This window comes from Arachis duranensis, chromosome 1 (assembly GCF_000817695.3).
Source record: "Arachis duranensis cultivar V14167 chromosome 1, aradu.V14167.gnm2.J7QH, whole genome shotgun sequence".
In the NCBI taxonomy this organism is placed as follows: domain Eukaryota; kingdom Viridiplantae; phylum Streptophyta; class Magnoliopsida; order Fabales; family Fabaceae; genus Arachis; species Arachis duranensis.
Genome location: NC_029772.3, coordinates 672,112 through 691,466, shown reverse-complemented (window position 1 = coordinate 691,466; position 19,355 = coordinate 672,112). Strand labels below are relative to the sequence as shown.

Here is a 19,355-nt window from a genome sequence, read left to right as displayed (position 1 = left end):
TATTTACCCCTTATCATTAATAAATTATAATTTACATATAATATAGATAATGATATTAATATAATTTTATATTATTATAATTTTTTTATTTTTTTTATCCAAACAATTTTTTTTCTATTTTCTTTTCATTCATTTTCTCTTCATCCAAACAACATACAAATAACTCTATTTTTTCTTCTATTTTATTTTCTCTCATTTTCTTTCCTCCTTTTTTTTCTATATTCAAACAAAGCGTATGCATCTTTATCACAACAAAAATAATAACACGTATTCCAAACTAAAAAATTATTTTCTTTGAGAATTCTATTCAAAGGTATTCCAAACTAAAGATTTTCGATTTTCTGAATTACTAAAAAAAAAACAGAACACGCCTTCTCTCTCTCATAAGTCACAATTCACCAACGAAAACCCCCCTTATCCCTCTCTCACAATTCACCTGCCCATGCTAAACCCTATCAGAACGCCACCACTTTCGCCGCCGGCGGTGACAGACAGCGGTTGCCGTCGTCGCCTCTCGAAGGTCTGATCGGCCCTCGCCTCCTGGATCCTCTCTCCTCGACGTCGCCAGAAGGTCTGCTCGGAGTTGTTGGCGTCGCAGTCTCCATCGTCGTCGTCAAGCCAGTCTCCGTTGTCGGCCCTGAACTCGTCTTCTCTGTCCTCGTCATCAAGCCTCTGTCTTCGAGCCCCTCTCTTTCTGTCCGAGCTCACTTTCCTTCCTCCTTCGTCGCCGGTAAGCACGCTTCAATTTTTGTTGTTACTGATTTTCAGAAATAATGGTTGATGGTTGATTTGAATGACTCTGTTGAATTTTTTTGCTGAATTAATTTGTCTGAGTTAACCTTGTTGAGGTTCTGAATTGGGGTTGATGGTTGATTTGAATGGTGGTTGTTAATTTTGTATTCTGAATTGGGGTTGTTACTAATGTTATTCTGAATTTAGTTTGGATGCTTGGTTTAGATTTTTTGCTTAATTTTTCTGATTTTCTGGCTTTGGAGGCTGAGTTTTCTGTTTTTGGATTCTCAGTTTTTTTTTTCTGTTGAATACTTATTAGAAGTCTGTTGAATTTTTTTGTGAGTTTAGTTGCTGATGTTTTGAGTTTTTGTGTAAGTTTATATTTTTTATTGTTGAAATTTTTTTATTCTAAATTTTTGTTGTTGATTGATAAGTATTGTTGCTGATTACTTATTTAGAACTTAGAAATTATTTAGAAATGTTTTATTTTGTGAAATTTTAATGATAAAATATGTATAAGATATTATGTCAAAGTACAAAATTTTAAATTTTATTAGTTTAGAAATAATAGAATTTGGATATTTGAACTTATATATTAAATTTTTAATAATTTGATTGTATATTTAATTAAACTAGGATGAGACCTGCATCATGCGTGAGATACGGGACGGTAAATTAATAATAGTATATAATAAATATTAAAAATTATTATATTTTATAGAATTAAATTAAATATGTGTAAATTAAAGTTAAATTTAAAGGATATTTTATTTAAAATAATTTGTAGTACAAAAAATTTAGATATTAGAGTTGTACAAAGTGAAATTTTTATTTAGTGGGTTGATTCGTGCATTCGTTTTAGTTGATGGACTTAGTTTTTTTATGTGGCGCTCGTCTTATTTTTTTTATTGGTTGTTGTTAGAGTTGTTGCTTTTTTCTTTCTGTTGTAAGTTCTTGGAAAGACAATATTCTTTATAAATTGTTGAGTTGTATGCACTTTCTGTTATGTTGTTTGTTCCATCTTTGATGTATCTTCTTCTTCCGAAGATATGTCTTGAATTTGTATGATTTTCTTTCTCCTTAATCTCTTGATGGGTATGTGATCTTCGTCTGATGATATTAGTGTTGGCGAAGTTGGTTCCTATGATTAATGAATAATTTAAATTAGAAATAAAAATGATGTCTTGAATAAGTGATTTGTTTTGGAGTATTACTTGTTTTATTTGTTGTAGTAGGTGTTGAGGTTCATTATTTTTTGTTGGAGCAAATGTCTTGATAACAGTGTATTGTTGACAACCTTTTTGAGATTAAAATCATTTACTTTGACTTTAAATATAAGTATAAGATTGCACAAAATTTTCAATTGGGGTAGGACTTCAATGTCATTCTTTTCTGGAGTGTCATTAGATTTGGAACACCACTGCTCAACAATTTTTTTTTCTTTGCTATCAAATAGTACAAAAATTGTTGTGGCACTTTGATCTGAAATAAGTATTAGATTAGTAACTAATAATTTGATATATGAAATTATAAAAAGTATATAAAGTTACCTTATGTGCCACAAATGTAGTCGTCTCATTTTCATCTAATATAATCATTTTTAAGCAGAGGTTCTTTTCATTTGTGGTTGTTAATGTTTTTCATAGATGAACCACATAAATTTTGATAAACCAATTGTCTATTTGTTTGGTAATATCATCCAAAGAATGATGCTCCATTGAGTAAATTTGAGATTTTGTGTAATTCGAAAATAATTTTTTTGTGCTAAATTTGAAGGAATAGTGATAAGAGACTTATATAAATAGGACAAATAGTATGGAATTTGAATATTTGTAATATAAAATTTATTATGATTAATAATATTATTATGACATTTGTAATATGGATATTTATTACATTTAATGAGTTATTTATAGAAATTAATTATTGGGGATTATAAATTTATTGTATTGTTTATAACGGTAAGATATAATAAATATATGAATGATTTTTTTTTGTATATTTTATTTTTTTTTGCTGATTTGGAAATAATAAATGATTTGGCAAAAATTGAGTGGTTGATTCTAAAATTTTACCAAATAAGTAACGTTGCTGACATGTCATTAGTAAGAGGAGAAACATATCTTAAAAGTAATGTAAGTAAACTTATGCATTTACTTTTATATATTAAGAATAGATTGATTCAACTATGATTCGATCTCGGTTGTACTATTGAATCATTGAATCCGTCACTTGACCGATTCGATTCTCACAACCTTTTAGTAATAAATACTTAAAGATGTGCATTGGAGTTTTGTGTTTTATCTCTTGAACTGATCTCTGTTGTATTTTTTGTATGGCCCTAAAATATTGATTTAAAAATCTTGTTAACATTTATATGCACTCTTTAGTTTATACTTTGTTGACCAGGTAGACATCTAAAGTAGTTCAGTGGCATTCAATGTTAAAAGCAATAAAATAAGAATAACTTATTATGAGAAAAAAATAAATCATATATAATTATTTAATTATGTTCGGGTTAACCAGTTATCTAACGGTTGAATCAGTAACCCATTAACCAAGTACTCTAACTCGATCGATTACCGGTTTGGTTTTGATAACTATGTTTTTAATTGTGATTGTGTTAGTACGTTGTTATTTGTTAGTGACACTAATTAAAGCAAATCATGCTTTGTTGAATGTTAAGGTCTTCTATTAAACAAGGTCGAAGAAACACTATTTCGACCCTATTAACGTTCTCTCATTTAACTTAACTTTTGTGGTTGTTGTTTTTCAATTATTTAATTTTAATTCGTGGTTTGAGATTTCAAATTATGCTGTTTTAATTTTAGTGTTGTTCTAATTTTAATTTGTGCAGTTCTAATTTTAGTTTAGTGTTCTCTGTTCTATTGTTCTTATTATATTTTTTTGTGATATTTCTGCAATTTGATAATAGTAAAGTGATAGCATTGGTGAAACAGAAGGTGGAGTTGATGAAGGTCATGGTGAAAAACCGAAAAATCGAATCAAATCAATCAATTTCAATTCAGTTTGGTTGGCCTCGAAAAAAATCAAACCAAACCAAACCAAACCAATTATTTTTTTTACAATTGGATCGGATGTTTTTTTTTTTCCTAAACACCAAAGCAAATCGCATTGCGAACACCCACAGTGTCCATATCTCCTCAACAGAAACAAAGGACACTAACCACGAATATACACCCACAATTAGCATTGACTTGCCCTCGCCTGCTCACCTTCTTGAGCCACCACCATGACCTCACTGAGTCTACACAGATCATTTCTCCGCTCTACCAAGATCCTAATCACCCTGTCTTCCCGTCGCATCATCTCCTTCAATTTTTCACAAAACCCAAACCAACCATCTTTTTATTCTTCTCGCTCCAATTGCCCAATTGGGTCTCCATCTAAAGTCCAGAAGCTCATAGCTTCCCAGTCGGACCCTCTTCTTGCCAAAGAAATTTTTGAATGCGCCTCTCGCCATCCCAACTTTCGCCATTCTTACTCTACCTACCTCATTCTTATCCTCAAATTGGGCCGCTCAAGGCGATTCTCCCTTGTCGATGACCTTGTTCGCCGCCTCAAATCCGAATCCTACCCAATCACTCCTACCCTGTTCTCCTACTTGATCAGAGTCTATGGTGAAGCTGATTTACCCGATAAGGCCCTCAAAACCTTCTACACTATGCTTCAATACGGTTTCAAACCTTTGCCCAAACACCTCAACCGCATTCTTGAGATTCTTGTATCCCACCGCAACTTTGTTCGACCTGCATTCGATCTCTTCAGGGATTCTCATAGGCACGGTGTGTCACCCAATACTCAGTCCTACAAAATTCTCATGCGGGCTTTCTGTTTGAATGGAGATATTAGCATTGCCTACCACCTGTTCAACAAAATGTTTAAGAGAGATATTGTTCCTGATATCGAGTGTTACCGGATTCTGATGCAGGCAATGTGTAGGAAGAGTCAAGTGAATGGAGCTGTGGATTTGTTGGAGGATATGTTGAACAAAGGGTTTGTTCCTGATTCTTTGACTTACACCACTTTGTTGAACAGTTTGTGTAGGAAGAAGAAGCTTAGAGAAGCTTACAAGCTTCTTTGTAGGATGAAGATCAAAGGGTGCAATCCTGACATAGTTCATTATAATACTGTTATATTGGGGTTCTGCAGGGAAGGGCGCGCCCATGATGCCTGTAAAGTTATTGCTGATATGCAGAACAATGGGTGCTTGCCTAATGTTGTGTCATATCGAACTTTGGTTGGTGGGTTATGTGACAAAGGAATGCTTGATGAGGCAAATAACTACATGAAGGAGATGCTGTCTAAAGGTTTTTCTCCGCATTTTGCTGTTATTCATGGCCTAGTAAAGGGTTTCTGCAATGTTGGTAAGATTGAGGAAGCTTGTGGAGTTCTAACCAAATCGCTTGAGCATGGGGAAGCTCCTCATATGGATACCTGGGTGACCATAATACCTTTAATATGTGAAGTGGACGATGGTGTGAGGAGCAGAGATGTTTTGGAGCAAGTTCTCAAGATTGAAATAACAAGTCATACTAGAATAGTGGATGCTGGCATTGGTTTGGAGAATTACTTAATTAGGAAGATACGAGCCAATCCAAGAGCATCTTAATGCATGTTTTTGTCCCCTATGTTGGATCAGCTTCATTTTTAGTTGAAAATGGGTTTAAACTCTATCTGTGGAGTGCAGACACGCTTATAATTTAATTGCAAAGATGCATGAACTCATTATAATGCAGAACAAAATGTAGTCAGCTTGATGGCCTTCAGCTCAGCAAAGGCAATTTCAGAATCATGAGAGGGAGACATTTGGACGTCTTAGGACAAGCTGTCCTCAGTAAGGGTGCCCCAACATGCAACATGAAGAGTGAGCACTTTGGAAAGGCCACAAGGTGCTGCAGAGGACAATGTGGCTCAAGGCAGATGGTCTTGTCTTCTTGACTAGCGTAATTTGATTGATGGGCCTACTTGCATCAGTGAAGGTGTTCCTGTGGATACTGGACTACTGGAGAAGCCGTGCAGCATTCTCCTGTAAGTATAGAGGTAGTTGGCTAGTGGCTGAAATAGGCAGATTCTGCTCTTGTGACATTGGTGTTTGCCGGAGCTAGAATTTGTAATAATGACAGTTCTAAAAATGCCTTAACATGGAAGCTTCATGGAAATTGCCAATTGTTTTTGTTATTGAAAACAATTTATGGGCTATTTGGAATTTGGATGTCAGATCTCACGGCAACTTCAATTCCTCAGGAATGGAAGAACGGACCAGCATTTGGAATGCCAGGGATTCAGGTTGATCGAATACATGTTTTGAAGTTCAGGGAAGTTGGAAATGATGCATAAGAAAGAGCCAGAGGAGATGGACCAACTTTATAAACCTAACTACTTAGTAGAGGTCAGTAGTTATTCTTTTTCTTTTCCTTCCTCATTTATCACCAATGTTATATACTTACGAGGACAAAGTATTTGATGCATATTTTTGAGAGTTACATTTGATGCCTTAAATATTTACAGAATTGTCCCAACTTATTTTTTGTATTTACCGTTAGAGACAAAACTTCATATATTCTTTAAACAATCCCGCACATGATTACAAAATCAGCAACACTCGTCCAAGCTAAGAACAAGAAGAACAGAGACGATAAAATGAACTACCTTCGAGTCCACCCGAAGACGTGCATCTCCCTTGAACTTGGTAGTATCAGCAACACTTGTCCTATCTAAGAACAAGAAGAATAGAGACAATCAAATGAACTACCCTCGAGTTCAGCCGAAGACGTGCATCTCCCCCTGGGAGTGGGAGCACTCAGGCAGATCGAACTTTAGTATCAGCAACACTTGTCCAAGCTAAGACCAAGAAGAACAGAGACAATAAAATGAACTAGCTTCGAATAAAATGAACAGAGAGGAAGTTTGTTAATTTTGAAAGAAAAAAATTTATTTTAATTATAATTAAAAAAATATTGGGTGACAAATTTTGATTTCTTAAATTACTAATATAAAATATAAATTATAAATTATATATAGAGTAGGAAGGATAGAGAGAAGTAGAAAAAGGGAGAGAGATAGAAGAGAGAATTTAAGAAGGGGGTTTATTAATTTTGGAGAAAAATATTTTTTCTTAATTTTAATAAGAAAATGTCATGTGACACATTTGGTTATTAAATTAGACGATAATATATAAATATATAATAAATTATATATAGAGTGAGAAGAGTAGAGAGAAATAAAAAAGGGAGAGAGGTAAATGAGAGAATTTAAAAAGAGAATTTATTAATTTTAGAGGAAAATATTTTCTCCTAAGTTTAATAAGAATGTCATGTGACATATTTTGTTATTAAATTAGATAGTAATATATAATATAATATAATATATAATATAGTTATATTTCAATTTCAATTTTAATATTCCAATTTTAATTTTAATAAAGAATGTTATGTTGCACATTTTGATTGTCAAATTTGTAATTAGTCATTGATAACTATATATAAAAGAGATAGAGTGGTTGAAAAAATGAAATGGATAGATAAAAAAAGAGAGAGGAAGGAAGAACTCTTTAATTTTGGAAGAAAAGATTTATTTTTAATTAAAATGAGAGAATGACATATGATATATTTTAGTTATAAAATTAGTAGGAAAGAGGAAAAACCTATTTAGTTCCGTGTACTTGAATTTCTCATGCTTTTTGGTTTTATATTTTTATTAAAAATGAACTCCAAAAATCACATAATCTCAATTTGGGCATCAATCTAAATAATTGAATATATTTCTGTTTTCTCAAAGTAACATGATGTGTAGATGCAGTCACCACCTTTTAAATACTTGATTCATGAATTATCCTCCGGCCTTTTTGTGTAAATACTACGAACTGTAAAGAATCACATTGTCATTAGTTGGAAAACACGTCACATAAAATTATTAAGGCCACTTCAAACGCTTCAAAAGGTAAAAATTGTAGGAAATTCTGTGGTGCTGATTCCCTTTGTCAGCATGGTATGCTTACAAGTCGTGTAAGCATAAGGGCAGCAAGCGTATTGAAATGTGTAGAAGCGGTGTTGAGGGAATGGCGCTGAGGATTGACAAGTCTTTTTGGTTTTTTTGATTCTCATTTTGGGAATGGCGCTGAGGATTGACAAGTCTTTTTGGTTTTTTTGATTCTCATTTTCCGTATAATGAAAGATGTATAAATATAATTAGTTGTTATTGGGGTTGCTTAAGGAAAATAATAGATGGGCTGCATGAATTAATGAGACAACTATTTTGTATGATTCCAATAAAAGATAATATTGGGCTCCTATATACGTGGCCCTAATTGGAAGAACACGGAATGTAAAAATTTGTTTGACATAAAAAAAAGGAAAAACAATTGGAAGGAGCAGCTCTGATTTAGTTTCCATTACCACCAAATCTGTTCCGCATTTGCTAAATGTTCTCACCTTCTGCGCGGCGAGGCCAGAAATGCCAAAGTTGAACATGACAAAAGATGAGTCTTTCGATGATGCTCCAAGTCGGTATGGTCTCCTCCAACACAGAAAGCTCTGGTGCGTATCCATGTAGGAGGGAGAAGAAGAGTTCCTGCAGAGAACGACGACGATGCTGGCGGTTCTGCTTAATCCACAGACAGTGACTTCATCAATTATTCTCCTCCCCAACCCAACACCTTTTTTCAGACTATCCCCATGGCCCAAAAACGAACGAACAAAGAGACCCATAACCCAAACTCACCAACTTACCAATTCGTGCAGAGACACTAGTAAGGGACATAAATTTTTATTATTATTATTCTTGTTAATTTTTTATAATTATATTTTTTATTGTTATATTTTTCATCTCATTTTTTTAATGAAAAAAATGAGAATAAATTGAATTTTCATAATTTGTTCTAGTTTATCACCAAACAAAATACAAGAACACAAAATCTTGTGTCTTTGTCCATAGTGTCTTGTCTTGTCCTGTTCTTAAAAACAAATGCAGCCTTATATAGACCAACACACAGAGGGTGAGTCACATTTGGCTTCACCATCAAGCCGTGGATTAGGGAGACAATTGCTGGTAAAAGCCTGCTCCATTTTGCAAAGACAGTACACACGTCAACCAAATAACGAGTCTCTGTATATTTATATCAACTTTGATCTGTATCGGAGAGTGACCCTTATCTATAATCCAAAAAAAAAAAAGATTGCTGCAACCTATTCATGCATCCACCATCAGTAAGTCTTCTAATAAACATGTCTTAAACAACATAGAGAGAGCTTCCTCAATGACATGGGATAAGTCAAAATGAATGGCCTTAATGAGATACTTGAACTGAATTATGTTAACAACAACGTCGGTATCACCACCACCATCAACGAGAGATTAGAGATTCTCAAAGTCAAAGTAATTGTTAAGAGTCTTGTGCATCATGATGGTAAAGTGCTATTGAACCTTGGATTTGCACGTAGGAATTTAAAGGAAGTCTTTCCATAAGCATTGTGGAATGGAAGCCCACCCTCTCTTCATGAATCTTTCAAATGCTATCTATCATTTACAAATAGTTTGGTGGCACTAGAAAAGAATAGGAGATGGTAAATAACAGAGGCATCCATCACACTGAATTAAAGATCTCCAGCAACAAATTTTTTTTATTATAGATGAAGGTATATTATCAATAAGAATTTGAATATGGAAGGTAATTAAAGAGGAAATATGTTTATCAGAAAGAAATAAATGAGAAAATAATTTAAAGATATAATTGTCTCCATAGTTGTCAAATCGAATCGTGGTTGAACCAGTTAGACTACTAATTTACTGGTTTATTAATTTAATCGATGAATTATTGGTTAAACCGGTAGAACCAGTCCTATCTAAAAAATATATATAAAATAATCAAAAATCTAAAATTAAAATTTAAAATACATATTTTCACTAATATTCTAAAAACAATCAAATATCAACCAATTATAATCTGATTATTATTAAATAAGTATATAACTTCTAGTATTTTATCATAATAAAAAATTTTTAATTTTATTTTTATATTAAAGTAACTATTTTTTATTTTAACAACTAACTAATTAATTTATATTTATTATATTGTTATATATAATATGTATTTATTAAAAAATAATATTAATAAATATCATATAATCATAAAAAGATAATTATATTATTTAAAAGTGAGTATAAAACTAAAATAATATCTAAAAAATTATTTTGCATTTTTACTATATAATTAATAATTAGCATATAGAATAACAAGGAATAACAAGGAGGACCTAGGTTTAAACCATATCTTCATCAATTTTCGAATTTTTTCTCGAGCGATTCGATTAGATCGGTTTTTCATCGATTTCTATCAATATTGACCGGTTTTCATTGGCTTTGACCGGTTCTTATCGGTTTTCGTTCTTAAACAGTCCTGAGATTGGACCAGACTAGTTCGGAATTTAGTTCACCGATTTTTCAGTCGAACCGTTGATCCGATCCGATTTTTACAATTATGATTGTCTCTATCTAAAATGTTTTTATTTGATACATCTTCCTTAACTTTAAAAGAGATTTTTATTTGTTTACTCATTTGACAAGTATCACAAATAATGTCTTCGTCAAACTTGATGTTAAAAAGACCTCTAACTAAATTTTTCTTGATTAGTTTCGAAATTTGAAACATGCTGGCATATCCCAATATTTTATGTCAAATCTATTTTTTAGAATAAAAAGAAGTGAAATATTGTACATTTTGTTTTTCCAAATCATCTAGGTTGAGATTATACACATTATCACACTTTTTGACTGTAAATAAAACAGATTTAGTTTTTTCATTTACAACATTGCATTCAAAATGATTAAAAGAACTAAATAGCCAAGATCACGTAATTGACTAATACTTATTAAATTGTGCTTTAGATCATCAACTAAAAGAACATTGTCTATCAAAGTTGAAAAATTTTTACCAACTTTTTCGATAGCAATTATGTTAGCCTTACCATCATCACCAAAAGTAATAAAGCAACCGTTATATTCATTAAATTTGATGAAGAATGCAGAGTTTTTTGTCATGTACCGTGAATATTCGCTGTCCATATACAACATGTCTTTCTTTCTTTTAGATGCTAGAAAAACCTCTTCAATGGGTTCTTTGTCCCTAGCCATGAGACAATATGTGCTTTTTGTTGTTCCTCTTAATCTTCAGATGAGTAATTTTTTAAGTTTTTCCAAGAGGCCATCAGAATTGTCTTTTTTTCCCTTTTGTTTCTTCTTTTCATTTAGCAAAGGGCATTCGAATTTGAAGTGTTCTAGTTATTTGTAGTGGTGATAATTGAATTTGTCGTTTTCTTTCTTGTCCTCTTTGGATGATGAAAAATCTTTTTTTTTCATGTGTCTCGAGATCCCTTTCAACTTTTTTGCAAAGAATACGATCTCATCGTCACTGGGTAGATCATCATCAGATTCAGCTTCAATCTTTGACTTTAGAGTCACACCTTTTTTTTATTTGTTTATCTTCAAATGAGTAGTCTCGTATTCTATTATATCCCTTTTAACTCATCATAAGAAATTTTGTTAAGATTATTTTCTTTCTGTACGTAGTAGCTTTTTGTCTTGGTGAGACTTCTCATAATTTTTCTAATTAGCTCTTTTTCAGTGAATTATTTTTCCATTGCATCGAGACTATTGATTATGATTGAGAATCTCACAAATATCTCGTCTATGGATTCTTTCTCTTTTATGCAGAATAATTCATATTGTTTCATTAGCATATCGGTTCTAGCTTCTCTCATTTTGTTTGTTCCTTCACGAGTTAATTGAAGTTTCTCTCATATTTTCTTTGCCATTTTACATCGAGAGACTCTTCTGTATTCTTCAAAATTTATGGTGCAATGCATTATATTTTCTGCCTTAACATTTGAATCAGACTTTTTCTTCTCATCTTCTATCCATTTTCTGTCTTCCTTGAAAACTATTTGTCCTTTAGGTGTTAGTTTTGTTGGAATATTAAGTCCATTCATGATAATCTTCTAGAAATTATAATCTGTTGCTTGAATGAAGATTCTCATTCTCTCCTTTTAGTAAAAGTAGTTGGTTCCATTAAAATAAGATAGACGATGATAGGATTGTCCTTTGATTAGGTTGAAAGAGACTGAATTGATCATCATGAATTTTTCTCTAAGCTATTAACCTTGATTCCCATAGCCTGAGCTCTGATGGCAATTATAGATTTTATAGGCCTTGAGAAAATGATTTGAATCAAGGTACTCTTTTCAAACTTGAAACGTGTTATTGAATTAGTAGAAATTTTTTGCTTAGTCTCTTAAAATAACAAAAGATCAAAGATGAAAGAATAGAGAAAGTGACACTAGTATGTATCCTGATTTAATCTTGAAATGCAATTAGATTTACGTCTAGTCTCCACCATAATAATGATAGAATTTTACTATATCAACCACCAAGATTACAAGCACCAATTCAAGGGCCAAGACCAATAACAAATGAACCAAACATGTTTTGCCTCAAGACTAATGAAGCCATAATTCCGAGTTTCACAAATCAAGACAAACCAAAACGCCAAGACCAAACAAAATTAATGACAAAGATTCAAACTTAAGCTAAAATTATGAGTTAATAGTCAAATTTGTCTCTGAAAGATTTTTTCAATCAAATTGGTCTTTCAAAGATTACGAATTAATCATATTTGTCCTTCAGTTACTCCACTCACAATTTTCGTCAACGATTGATGATGTGAAATGTTAACTGATAGCATACATGACACGTAATATGTTCAATTAGATGTTGACTAAATATGTTTATGAAAATCTATAAATTTTGTTACTAGGTCATATTAAGAATAGAATTTTTGTAATTGAAAAAAATGACTAAATTAATAAATTTTCATAAACATATTTTGTCAATATCCAATTAGACATATCAGGTATTATATATGTTATCAATTAACGTTTTACAACATCAATCTTTGAAGAAAATTGCTAATGGAGAGACTGGAGAACAAATATGATTAATTTACAATCTTTGAAGGACCAATTTGATTGAAAAAATCTTTTGAGAATGAATTTGAAGAATATCTTCTCTCCCAAAAACTAATTTGACTATTAACCCCTACAATTATTTTGGCATTTCTTTCTAGCTCATGTTTTTACTTTCATAGGCTTTTTCAAAATAATCTCTCATAGAAATATAATCCTTTTCCTTTTAACATAAAACTTCCAAAAATAAAATTAAATATGTCAAATTGAAACACAATGAAAAATATAATAACACTCAAATGTGCAGGCTGTGTATTCTGAACGTTCTCCTTGCCGCTTCTTAATAATTGATCTTCTTATAGTAAAACCGTAGCTTATCATTCTTACTAGCCATTGCTGTCAATCACTCTTCATTATTGTCATGATAATTTTTTTTTATTAGCAGCAACAATCTTTTCCAAATTCTCTTCGTATTATGCTCTTGATGATTGATTTTTTCTAATTATAACCTGTTACGGTGGGTAATCGGAGATTGATGGGCTAAACGGCGTTGATTGGCCCAAATGTGTGAAGGAGGAGGATTCCGAATGGGTCTGCAACTCGGGGTTCTCCGTCCGACTTGTTCGTGCGAGGAGATGGGGGTGGTACCTGCAAAGACACTCCGATGCCTAAGTTAGCAAGAGTGTAAGCAGGTCTAGAGAGTATTGGACTTAGAGATACCTGAGGGGTGTCAGTGTATTTATAGTGGTGAACCAATAACCACCGTTGGAGTAGTGCCACCTTTTTAGGGTGTTAACCGTCCCATTATCTTAGGGAGGTTAGGATATGGCTCTTGGAAGTGGTTAGAGAGATTCTAGGGGCAGTTACTCATTTGAATGAGTGTTTATCTGCCAGCTAACCCTCGTACCCGACTTCTTTAGAGCAAGTCGTGGTGAGAACCGACTTCATAGGATGAAGGTTGGTATTGGGTGAGACTCAATCCGTGGGATTTAGGCCTTTTATTTTGACCTGGGCCTTTACTGTTGGGCCAGGGTATGAACAGTGCCCCTACTCGAGCCCAATTTTCTTTTCAAGGTTTGGGTTCGAGTATTCTACTCGGGGTCGTAGCCGACTTGGAGGAGGACCGACGTGATGGTCTGAAACCGACGTGACTCTTCGTAGCCTTTTGGTTCTGACAGTTACGTCTAATCAAGTGTCGTGTCTGTTAGGGATGTGCGTAGGGATTGATGGTCTTGGTAACGGTGCATTCTCATTAATGACTGCCCCGTTTTTACCATTGTGCCCCCAACGTACTTATAAATACTTTCCCTCTCTTTCATTGTTTCGTTTCTGCGATTTTTCAAATTTTCCCTTCATTCGTTCGTGCTGCATTCTTGTGTTTTCGAAGGCTTTTTCTTCCTCCAACCCTCATTTTCAGATAAAGGTTAGCTCTTTCTGTAACATGCTTTTCTATTTGCATGCCTTTATTTTGTAGATAGGTTGGTTTGTAGACTTTAGTTCCGTATTCCCTTCCCCTTAGAGACCGTGTTTTTGATTTTTCTTTTCTTTTTCCTTTGTAGGGTTTTGTTACCTTTTTAAGAAAAAGAAATGGCTTCCGTAGATCTTTCTCAGTGGGTTGATGTCACGGTCCTAGGGGAGGAACCCTTGGTCGATACTGAATTTATCACCCACCTTCGTACTCGCCACAGAATTTGTACTTCTGAGGAGGACGAGCCGAAGTACGAGTTGGTAGTCCCGGGTCCAGAAGACCGGGTTTGTTTTAGGAGGGATTCCGAGGAGGTCCCTCATTTTTTCTATATGTATGAGAGCATGATTACCCGTTTGGGTGTTTTTCTTCTGTTTTCTGAATTTGAAATGTCTATTTTGCGCCACTGTCGTGTTGCCCCTACCCAACTTCACCCCAACTCTTGGGGTTTTTTGAAAAATTATCAATTTATAAGTCACGCTTTGGACTTTCCGACTTCTTTGACGATTTTCTTCTATCTTTTCCACATGACTAAGCCCTTCAGTGGGTTAAATAACAAGCAGCAATGGGTGTCTTTTCGGGCCATACAAGGTCGGAGAATTTTCACCTTTTTTGACGAATTCTTCCACGACTTCAAAAATTATTTTTTCAAAGTGCAAGCTGTAGAGGGTCACCACCCTTTTTTCTTGGATGAGAATTCTTCCCCTCGCTTTCCCCTCTATTGGTTGGAGGCCTCCCCCTGTGAGAAGTACGGTCTGGACGACCTGGATGAGGTGGAGGCGGCCATTGTGGGGTTTTTCTGAGAAGTGTGGGGGAGGGCCCCATACTTGGATACTAGGAAATTCCTCCAGGGGTCGCCGACCTTTGTTTGGTCGCAACTAGGTAGTTTTTATATATGTATATACATTTCTTATTTTCGACTTGTATCTGCCGACTTGAGGTTTGCCGACTTGTAATTTTTGCTAATTGTTTCTTTTGCAGATATGGCAAGGAAGAATGCTCAGGAATCTTACCAAAGAGTTCAGAAGGCTAAGGCAAGATCTCGGGCTAGGACTGGTGGAACCAGGGCGATCGTCTCTCCTCCTCCTCCTCCTCCTCAGAACGTGGGGGCTTCTTCCCAGCCCATTGTGATTTCTTCTTCAGCTTTGTCTCGGCCACTCCCCTCCGCTCGACTTTTTTCTGAGCCAGAAAAGAAGAAGCGCAAGACTTTAGAGTCTGGCTCTTCTTTTGATGGTGGGGTTAAGGCGGATGCTCTTGCATTTGTTCGAAAGAACGTCTATCCTCATATAAGTGTGGATGATGTTTCTGTTCGGAACCACCTTACCACTCTGGCTGAGGAGAGTTTTAGGGCGGCAGGTGTTTGTGGCAAGCTCTTGGATATTTTTGAGAAGACTCCTCTCAGCTCTTTGGGGTTAACCTCGAAGGTTGAGGAGCTGGAAGGACGGCTTCTTGCTTATCAAGAGCATGAGAGGGAGTTGAAGGAGGAGGTCGCTAAGTTGAAGGAGGAGAGAGATACCCTTCAGGAGAAGGAGAGTAAGTTGTAGGCCCAATGCAACATGGAGGCGGGTTTGAAGAAGGCAGCACAAGAGAGTTACCAGAGTTTATTTCAAGATCTTGTGTCTGTGAGGAAGGACTTGTTGAACTCTCGGAGTGCATATGCTGAGTTGGAGGACTCTATTGCTGATGGCGCCGAGGAGGCTTGGAGGATTTTCAAGGAGCAGGTCGGAGTCATTGCCCCTGACCTGGACCTTTCTCCTTTAGATCCGGACAAAGTCGTCATTGATGGTGCTATTGTGGATCCTCCTGCCCCCGTAATCGTTTCCGAGTCATAATTAAAGACTCGGGGGCAGAGGATTATTGAGTCCCCTCCTCGTTCCAAGGACGCTTCGAGTTCTTCTGTTGTTCCTCCGACTTCCTCTTCATCTCCCGTGGTTGCCTCTCTTCCTGATCCTGGTGGCGCTCTTCCTGACTCTGGTGGTGGTGATCCGTCTACTCTTCTGTAGAAATAACTTTTTTATGGCTATATGGGGGCTCGGCCTGTGAGTCCCCCTTTTTTAAACTCTTTATATGTTGTTTGTTGGTGGTGTTTAGACAATTTCTTTTGGCCTTTTAAGGCTGTAAACAAAATATTTGAAAAGTACCCTTTTTAATAAGGGTTTTAAATTAACAAAATAAATACCCTTTTTTGGATAAGGGTTTAAGTTACCTTATGCGTGTATGCTTTTTTGATTTTTCGAAGTCTCCTTGATCTTTTTCTGAAAACCTTTCCCTTTGGCTTGTCTGTTTTTCTGAACCCTTTTGTGTAAGGACTTTTTGACAGCCTTTGAACTTCAATCTCTTTTTGTTATCCCTTATACTCAACTTTGTTTTATTGAGTTCTTATGACTTAAGTTATTTTTGCGATTCGTTTTCTTTTCTACTCGGTTTTTTCCTTTCGACTTATGAGTCGGGATGTTTCCGAGTTTTTTACGATCAACTTTTATAACCTCATTACACCGACTTGTACCTCGTCGTTTTATCCTGACGACCATCTAGATCGGTTCATGGGATTTTCACGTTTTGTCGAGTTTAAGTCGGCGCGTTTCGTAGAAAGACTTAGAAAAATAGAAAGGAGTTTATAAGAGATATTGTAAATGAAAAAAGATCTTTATTGATTGGGGAGGTACCTTCTTGCTACTAAGGGTTTTTAATAGCCTTTTTTTCCCTTAGCCTCTACTATGATGCCTCGTTAAAAATCCTTCTCCAGAAAAAACCCTTTGATTTTGGGAAAAAATCATGAAGTTGCGAAAAGAGTACATCAGGGAGTAGAGTTCACTTTTTAACTGTAGTACCTTTTCATATTACAAGCATGCCACGACCTTGAGAACTCAGTGCCGTTCAGGTCGGTCACTTTGTAATAACCTTTTCCTAAGACCTCATTGACTTTGTATGGTCCCTTCCAATTTGCAGCGAGCTTTCCTTTCCCTGATTTGTTGACTCCAATGTCGTTTCTGATCAAGACCAAGTCACTTGGGGTGAATGCTCTTCGAATGACTTTTTTGTTGTATCTTGTAGTCATCCTTTGCTTCAACGCCGCTTCTCTTATCTGGGTTTCTTCTCGGACTTCTGGGAGTAAGTCGAGCTCCTCTTTGTGCCCCTGTATATTTTTGATCTCGTCATGGAGAATCGCTCTTGGGCTTTGTTCATTGACTTCTATTGGTATCATGACTCCAATGTCGTTTCTGATCAAGACCAAGTCACTTGGGGTGAATGCTCTTATAATGATATTTTTGTAGAGGAACCTCCGACTTCTTTGTGCGGTGATGGTGGCCAATGGTTCTGCTTCTATCCACTTTGTGAAGTAATCTATTCCCACGATCAGGTATTTGACTTGTCTTGACGCTTGGGGAAAAGGACCTAACAAATCCATTCCCCATTTTTCAAAGGGCCATGGAGAAGTGATACTGATGAGCTCCTCTGGGGGAGCCACGTAGAAATTTGCATGCATCTGACATGGTTGGCACTTTTTCACAAATTCTGTGGCATCTTTCTGCAAGGTCGGCCAGTAGAATCCTGCTCGGATTACTTTTCTGGCAAGTGACCTTGCTCCGAGATGATTTCCGCAGATTTCACTGTGGACTTCCTCTAACACCTTGGTGGTTTTTGAGGTCGGTACGCACTTTAACAATGGTGTTGATATCCCCCTTCTGTATGTTGTGCTTCCCTCCGGATTTTCCTGGCCTCTTTTTCCTCTTTTGGAAGGATGTTAAATTTTATGTATTCGACCAAGGGGTTCATCCATCCGAGGTTTAATCCGACCACTTCAAAGATTTCTTGTTTGTCTTCTATTTTTACCACTGAGGGTTCCTGGAGAGTTTCTTGGATCAGACTTCTGTTATTTCCTCCTGGCTTGGTACTTGCTAATTTGGATAGGGCGTCTGCTCTGTTATTCAGATCCCGAGTTATGTGCTTGACCTCGGTTTCTGCAAAGCGCCCAAGGTGTTCCAGAGTTTTTTCCAAGTACCTCTTCATATTTGGGTCCTTTGCCTGATATTCTCCACTTATTTGGGAGGTCACCACTTGTGAGTCGCTGTATATCATCACCTTTGTAGCACCGACTTCTTCTGCAAGCTTCAATCCAGCAATCAAGGCTTCATACTCTGCCTGATTATTTGAAGCTGGGAATTCAAATTTTAGAGAAACCTCTATCTGGGTTTCTCTTTCATCTACCAATATTATGCCTGCACCGCTTCCTATTTTGTTGGAGGATCCATCTACATAGAGTTCCCATGTAGTTGGTTTTTCCTCCTGATCCCCTGCGTATTCCGCAACGAAGTCGGCGAGGCATTGGGCTTTAATCGCCGTCCGAGTTTCATATTTCAGGTCAAACTCGGAGAGCTCTATTGCCCATTGAACCATTCTCCCTGCAACATCCGTCTTTTGGAGGATTTGCTTCATGGGTTGGTTCGTACAAACTCTTATTGTGTGAGCTTGAAAGTAAGGCCGTAGCCTTCGTGAGGCTACTACTAAAGAGTAGGCAAACTTCTCTAGTTTGTGGTACCTTAGCTCAGGGCCTTATAGAACTTTACTGATGAAATATACTGGATGTTGGCTGACCTCGTCTTCTCTTATCAGGGCTGATGAGACAGCCTTGTCTGCTACAGATAAGTATAGGACGAGGTCTTTTCCAACTACGGGTCGGGTCAGAATAGGAGGTTGGCTTAGGAATATTTTGAACTCCTGGAACGCCTCCTCGCATTCAAGGGTCCATTCAAACTGACGTCCCTTTCTCAATAAGGAGAACAGTGGAAGGGATTTTAGTGCTGATCCTGCCAAAAATCTGGAGAGGGCTGCAAGTCGGCCATTCAGCTGCTGGACCTCTCTTAAACAAGTCGGGCTTTTCATCTCCAGGATGGCTCTACACTTATCGGGATTGGCTTCGATCCCTCTTTGTGTTAGCATGAATCCTAGAAATTCCCCTGCCTCCACCGCGAAGGCGCACTTTGCGGGATTTAGTCTCATCCTGTGCAGCCTTTTGGTGTCAAAGACTTGTGAGAGGTTCGACAAGAGGTCGACTTCTTTCTTGGTCTTTACCAGCATGTCGTCGACGTATACTTCCATTAGGCTCCCAAGGTGAGAAGCAAACACCTTATTCATCAACCTCTGGTATGTGGCCCCTGCATTTTTCAATCCAAATGGCA

General features: G+C 36.0%; 1 protein-coding gene across 4 annotated transcripts; it reads left to right on the top strand.

The window, feature by feature from the left end:
• Positions 1-337: 337 nt before the first annotated feature.
• Positions 338-6,987, top strand: LOC107465147 (pentatricopeptide repeat-containing protein At4g01400, mitochondrial-like). Of its 4 annotated transcripts, XR_008001566.1 has the most exons (3): positions 338-730; positions 3,668-5,784; positions 6,001-6,987. XR_008001566.1 is itself a non-coding variant. In XM_016084400.3 (2 exons), exon 2 carries the CDS (start codon positions 3,986-3,988, stop codon positions 5,363-5,365), a length of 1,380 nt encoding a protein of 459 aa, XP_015939886.1. In that variant the 5' UTR covers positions 338-730; positions 3,693-3,985; the 3' UTR covers positions 5,366-6,986. The 4 variants fall into 4 exon arrangements, 3 of the variants coding, with proteins under 3 accessions (XP_015939886.1, XP_052108305.1, XP_020982314.1); XM_016084400.3 differs by having other exon boundaries at positions 3,693-6,986; XM_052252345.1 differs by having other exon boundaries at positions 3,679-6,986.
• Positions 6,988-19,355: the final 12,368 nt, after the last annotated feature.